At 37.0% G+C, this 7415-nt stretch overlaps 1 protein-coding gene across 5 annotated transcripts in view; it reads right to left on the bottom strand.

The window, feature by feature from the left end:
- Positions 1–2192: 2192 nt before the first annotated feature.
- The window catches only part of TBC1D32 (TBC1 domain family member 32), a 156821-nt gene continuing 151598 nt past the window's right edge, over positions 2193–7415 (bottom strand). For all 5 annotated transcript variants that reach the window (XM_039528780.1, XM_039528779.1, XM_039528782.1 and 2 more), the window contains one exon: positions 2193–6650. In XM_039528780.1, coding sequence (XP_039384714.1) covers positions 6531–6650 — 120 coding nt within the window. In that variant the 3' untranslated portion in view covers positions 2193–6530. The remainder of the gene's footprint in view (positions 6651–7415) is intronic.

The following is a 7415-nucleotide window of genomic DNA, read 5'->3' as shown; positions in this document are numbered from 1 at the left end:
CAGGCTTTTGCCATTTGATGTTGATTCTGATGTTGATTCTGTGAACAAAACACTGACATAGGAAGTCAAACCACTTTAAAACAAAACAGTCTTTCTGCAATCAGAGGAAGAATCTGGGTTGCCTAAACAGGTGTGGGGGCAGGAGTGGTGCAGGGGACAAGAGGCCATGAATGGAGGTAAAGGCCACTTGGTTAGAAGAAAGGATGAGATAGAGGTGAGAGAATGATAAAAGGGGAAAACTGATACACAAGAAGAAAAAGAAAATATGAAGATGAAAGTGAATAGCAAGGGAAGAAGAGAGAGGAGCAGAAGGATAGCACCAGCAAGAGAGAGAGAAGTAAATAGACCAGAGAGAAAAAGCAACACACAACTGTAAAGATAGAAAACTGTATTTTATTTCCTTATTTTCCTGCATTTAATTGTATTTCACTGCTAGAAAAGGGGAATCTCAGCAGAGAGCAGAAGCTATTTTTAACCCCCCCCCAGGGCTGGAGGGAGGAATATTGCAGCTGAATTTCACTCAGGGAGTGGGTGTATCTTGATGTTTGTGGCCCAGGTGGTGTTAGAGTGTTTTAGGCTGATCGAGAGAACATAGCAGCAGTTTTTCCTTAGTTCAAGCTCTACTTCCCTCTGTCCCATAGTTGGAATCATGTCAGTGGTGCTGTCTCTCATTCATAAAGCACTCTGGAATCATTTTGATTTTATATCAGAGGGGTAGCCGTGTTAGTCTGGATCTGTAAAAGCAGCAAAGAATCCTGTGGCACCTTATAGACTGACGTTTTGCAGCATGAGCTTTCGTGGGTGAATACCCACTTCTTCGGATGCAAGTAGACTTGTATCTGAAGAAGTGGGTATTCACCCACGAAAGCTCATGCTGCAAAACGTCAGTTAGTCTATAAGGTGCCACAGGATTCTTTGATTTTATACTGTCAGATATTAATACTTAGCTCTTATACAGCACTTTTCATTTTCTGAGTGCTCTACAGATATTCCCTAATTATTCATCACAACACCCATATGAAATGACTATTATTGTTCTCATTTTACAGATGGGGAAATCTGAAGTTAACTGACTTGCCCAAGGCAACACAGCAGGACACTGTCAAAATTAGCATTGGCACTCAGGAACTCCTGAATCTTGGCTCTGTACTCACACCTGTCTTTCTGATTAATTAATGTATTTTGAAGTACTGTACCTTTTAATTCCTTCAAATCATCCACTGTGTTTTAGTAGCAGCTGTCTTTGAACATATACATCTTATTATTTCTGCTGATTTGAAGATATGGTGGTGATGCTGAAAGCTGTTTTTGCATTGGAGACTTTATATATAAGTGGTGTTTTAATGACCTGTTTCAATGCCTATTATTTGTGTATGTGGGTGGTTGCTGATAAACTGGTAACAGTCCCCTGGGTGTCCCAATGCCTGTGGCAGGAGACATTAATTTCTGTATTGCATATTTGCCAATATGTGGATTAATTGTTATATAACTGAGTAATATAATAGCTATCATCCTCAAGATATCCAAAATGCACAACTTCGTTAAATATTCACATTTTAACAGCCTAGCACTCAACAACTGCCTGGACAATTGCTAGCTGGCATAGGTATAGAACATTGTGGCAATGAAGTTAAGTACTTTAAAAATCAAATAAGAGACAGTACTAGCATTGAAAACATAGGTTTGATAGTCTGACACTGATTTCAGATAAATATGTGGTACCATTAACTATTGTCATAATTATTTTATTTCACTCTACAGTATACATAACTGATGTGTGAAATCCACCTAGCACTTTAAGAAAGACAAACTATTTTAATCAAGTTTAAGAGTTTCAATTTCTTTCTATTAAAAAAGCCCCTACCAAACACATTTTATAGACAGAAAAAAGCAGCAGCAATGGAAAATGTCAGTATTTTCTGGCTCATTCTCAAATTTACATATACAAAAAAAAAAACCCAAACCCCAAACCTGAAAAACCCAGCACTACTGAATCCAAGTATTAGTTAATATTTTACCTTTGAGTGTGTTCATATGTATGTATTCATTTCACACCGGTGGAAATATAGGAAAAAAATCAAGAGCCATTAAGAGTGGAATTAACTGCCCCCAAACTGACAGTACTGCTTCATTCACATTACGAGAAAGTGTTGTGATGACATTGGGTAACCTCAAATACAACACAGACAGGATTTATAGAGCTGAAATGCTTTATTTTTTTCCACCATAGATTTAAATTTTAAAAAGTTCTGATGAAGCCACGCCTAATTTATATAGCTAGCTTCATTCATAGGTGGCAATCCCTTAGTGCATTGCAACATGCTCTGTAACCAAGTACTTCTCACACTTAAACTTTCATGAGCACCCCATCTCACCTGGCAATTCTGCCCACATATACAGGAGGCACTATGGTAGTTTATATTGCTTTGCTGCTAGAACTAACCACAGCATGCCCTTTGTTCCCAATATTAGTGTGTTCTTCAGGATGAACTGTTATGCTGGATACTTGTACCTATCAAAATAGAAAATCTTTGTGGAAAGCCTCTATACTCTTGCACAGTAATCTGACTAAGATTTCTTAGTTTAAACTACATTTTCCTTTTTGCACTATCAGACATAATTTGTGCCTTCTTGTTATTTTAGAGAGACTGTATTCAGAATGGCAGAAATAGAAGCTGCCACCACGAATATCACACACACCCAATCTATCACTCAAGTGGGGAATAAAACTCCATTATAGGGTGCTGACATTAGCCACATGCACAGATCGACTTAGAGAAACCACATCATTTTTCTTTCATTCTGAGACATTTCTGTAATAGATGGTGGCATAAGAACAACTTTTGCAGTATACTGAATTTTCTCTCTTTGTGGTTTTGATTTTTGGCAGATAGTACGCAATTATCTTGAACTGTCTATCCACATTTAAAGTTCACAGTCAATATGGCTCATCCAGGTATTGTAAAGGTTAGGTTTCTACCTGAAATTTTCTTCTTGAAATTTTGATAAACAGATTTGATAGACAACATGGCATCATCCTGTGACCTTTTAATCTTTTCAGTGTCTATCTAAATCCTTTGCTGATTTAGCAGATGTTGGGTAAAAAGCCCTCCTGTTTGCTAACAGTACAATAATCTTGAGTGAAATACAAATCTGATGTTCTGTAATTACTAGTGGGACTACTGCAGTGTTCAGTTGGAACATGTCACTTAGCTGCTAATGTTCCTTATTGACTCAACATCCTGCTCACTGCTGCAAGACTTGGCTTCAGAAAGGTGACTGAAATTAGTGCACAAAGATTGTACTGCTTTCTTTTTTAAAAATTTCTGATCTCTAGGGCCAGTTTATGGCTTTTGTGAAGGGGCAGGGGAAAGAGGGTTATGGGAATCTCTCCCGAGCGCGCGCACACAATTCTCTCCCAAACCAATTCTTCAAAGTCAATGAAGAAAGACAGGATGCAATTCTGGCCTCAGTGAAGTCAGTGGGAGTTTTGCCACTGATTTCAATGGGAACACGATTTCGCCAATGGCATGATGGTTTTCGGTAGTCCTATTACTGATGAGAAGCAATAGGAGATGAAGCCCCTTCTGATGAGATTTCTCTCCATCCTGAAGAAGAGATGGAGAGTGATGCTGTTTCTTATTGAAGGGGAGAAACTGGGGTATGAAGTCCCTCTAAATGAAGAGACGTTTTTGTCACTTGATCATAGCCCCAGTCTAGAAAGTCACTAGCAGATGTCTCCTCGTCCACTGAATCACAGACTTTGTAAAGGGTAAGGGGTCGTTTTCTCAAGTCTGACTCCTTGTGGTTTGATGGATTTAAAGATGTGATTATGTTCCAGATCATCTTTCAACATTTCACATTAGTTGTCTTGGTGTTTAAAATGTTGTTTTAGAAAAAAAGAATAATTAATAACTTTTCTGCATTTACTCCATATTTGGCATACAACAAAACAATTTGATCAAAATTATTATTGGCTCTGCATTTCTAAGGGACATCTAATGGAAAAAAGAATGCCTATACAGGTGCTTAAAACTACAATGTATAAATAAAAAGCTGTGGCTGAGATCACAAATGTGCACAGCCCTCAGTCTGCTAAAACAGGGAACCGTTTTTAGAGGTAGGCAGGTAAATACATCATCCACAGTTATAAGACTAATAGTTGTCTGACAGGGAAAGAAAACTGGAACAAGATACACATTATTGAATCTGGAATAAATTGGTACATTCAAGTTACATTTCTGAATTTAAATGAGATAAAATAATGACCTCCTCCTACTGATGTACATGAATAAAGTTCCAATTGGAGTTCATCTTCTGCATATGCAAGCACATACATGTGTACCCACTTAGCCTTTGACAAGTCAACATTTGCTAGCTTGCCCCACAGTCATTTCCTGTTGTAAGTACAGGTGAAAACTCTTCTCTCAGATTTCACTGTGGAATGAAAGTGAGCCAAAATGAACATTTAGCACCCAATCTTCTACCAGCATGCTAGGACAAGATGTAGCCAAAATATCATCTTTCTAATATGTTAATGGCAAGGCAATGGAGAACCAGCCAAAGGAGACTCTATAACCTCATGTTCATTATGGACATATGAGTAACCCACAGTTACAGGAAAGGTGGAGAGCAATGGCTGTTGCTAGTGAGTCTACACAGAGCACAAATCTGTATATCTCAAATTCAGTGGAGTAGCTGAACAGTGCTCTGCTTTGTCTCCTCCCTTTGATACCTGGGGCAACATCCCAGCTGAGAGAGCCTTTGGGATCTTACCAGCAGGTAAGCACTGAAAATCCAATTCCTTTGCTATTCCAGGAAAGCACAAGCCTTCGTTCATAACTACATGGTACTTAAGTCTTAGAAATCCAAGAAACTGTTGGACATTCATTTTTGGCCTTGACTCAGTTGTTAAAAATCAGAGGATGTGTATGGTACAAAATTAAGGTGAAAAAGACTCTCAGTAGTTGGCACAGTTTACAACTGTTATCAGCTAATCAAACTGTTGTATATTTAGTCACAAGACTTTCCGGGGTGACATACAATTTGGCCTCTCAACATAAGATGAATTCAGATTGTTACCTGCTTCATCTTCCCTCAGATCCCAATCAAGAAAGGGAGAGATTCAGTTTTTCCTGTTATTGTGATGCAGCTTTTTAAAAACAGTAACAAAGCACAGCAAGATTCTCTACACCAAATACAATAACTCACTGGTATAATAGGAAGAAAGGGAACCATAAACTTATATTATACATTGGGAAACAAGTTTGGAAAATGTAATTTTAAAGTAGTTTTTGTGCTTTTAGTACCATTTTTAGGACTCCTTTGTTGAATTCATATCAGTTGGGGCAAAAAGTCCAGTATGTCAAGCTAACTCACTGAATTTTCTTTTATAGACTTGCCACGCTATTGTAATAACAGAACTATAGGTTACATTGTAATGGAATTATTTTTATATACTCCAATTTTCAAGTCAGTATTTTAACTGTCGAAGTCACAATGAACAGAAAAGATAAAACAAGTAAATGAACCTTAATGAACATTTGTTTTGCAAAAAGTATTTTAGATTAATTTTCATTTCTTGTATTAGTGATACATAACAAAATTATTTTGACTTATGTTTCAGAAACCCAGGCTTATACACACCAAAACACACATTTCGGAATGTTGAAATCAGTCATTGTATAAAAACACAAATGCATCACTAATTTCCAGAATTGATGTCACACTCATCTTCTTTGACATGTTTTCTGAAGTTGACTCCAGATCGGACAGAAGAGTAATCCACACTGCTCATTTATTTACCTCAGAATCACCTTGCTTTTATTAGTGCGAGTTTTTTTATATAATGGTAATATGTACAAATCAAACCAATCGATAAAATGACTGTACTGAATACTGCATATTTTAGTAATCTGCCTTCCCATTTATCCATTCTGAGAATATAAAATTAGCATATAAGATTACAAATATATATTTATGGTATAGAAACCATTATGGCTGAGGGCAGTATCAGTCCTTTGTTCCATTTGGATTTAACTATTCTTCCTCAGCCAAACCACAAAGTCAGATCAGATGCATCCAGGAAAGCTGCTTTGCTTTTGCTCATCCCCATTCACATAACTACAGGATACCCAAGTGATTATTCTCAGTACTGCTTCTTATTGCCAGATCTGTGCAAAATTTTAAAGTTTTAGGTAAGAGGAGATGACCAAAATGTATTAGTTTGGGAACAGCTTCCAGAGAATACAAACAAGACCCCTATGTTAGCTACGGGCAGATTCTCAAGCAATCTACCAAATAAAAATAAGGCAGTACATACAGTATGGCTGGAGAAATAAATTATTTTTCAGTTGATCCAATTCAGATGATGTCCCCTTCAAAAACCTATATTCTGAAAACATTTATTATGGATTTTAACATATGTATATTTCCACAGCATGAATTTTTATGGAGACTGATATAAAACAATCGGCATTCCCTTTCAGAACTTAACTAAAGCTTGAAGATGAAATGCTTGTTTGCTTGATTTATGTGCTCTGCATTCTAATGTTCCTCATGTCTCTCAGCAGCACTGGCCTGTAGGTTGCCTCCAAGCTTTCCATGTATTCTAAATAATCACTCACTCGAAATCTATGGAGTGCTTCTTCCTGCACAAATACACACAAAAAATTATTAGCTATGAAAAAAGATGCACTATCACAGTGTAATGAATTTTAGATGTTTGAAGGTAGCTTATTTTACTTTTGCATGTCACTGCCTTGGTGTTTTATGGTGCAAACAGATACTCTATTTCCCTTTGTTTAAAAGTGAAAAATCAGTGTGCTCATGTTCAGACAGCTCTTCCTAATTAGAAATTTGCTAACAAATGGCTTTTTCAGACTGAACCCATTTCTTCACTATTAGGAGAGCATTCCATTTGATGATTTCAAGGAATACAAAATAAGCCTTAAATAGAAAATGACAGGTTACAAAAACACTCTTTTCTCAAAGTGTATACTAGCTCTGGAAGCCCTAACATTGTTAATGTGCTAGGTATAATGAATAGGTTCCCGGTACACTGATCCACCCTTTTTGCTAACAGCCAGCTAGGAGAATAGCACTAGTTATATATTTAAAAAACCAATTATGAACACTGATCCTCAAAATATGCTCTTTTAAAGCAGGCTAAGATACTTTTGCTTCATTGTCATCATAAATAACAATTAATATTTTATAAAGCTCTGGATTTCATGTCCATATTTAACAGGGCAAAATAAGTCTGTCCAAAAAAAAAAAAAAAAAAAAAGATAATCAGGCCAAATCCTTCCATGGGACTGACAGGGTAGACAAGGGAGAGGGATGCTGGCAGATGTATCCTCTGCAAAAAGAAACCGAGTAGAACTGGATTCAACAGGGACTCCAAGAAAAAAAAC

This window comes from Mauremys reevesii, linkage group 3, assembly GCF_016161935.1.
Source record: "Mauremys reevesii isolate NIE-2019 linkage group 3, ASM1616193v1, whole genome shotgun sequence".
Classification (NCBI taxonomy): Eukaryota; Metazoa; Chordata; order Testudines; family Geoemydidae; genus Mauremys; species Mauremys reevesii.
Note: the sequence above shows the minus strand (reverse complement) of the source record. Positions and strands in the feature narration are given on the sequence as shown.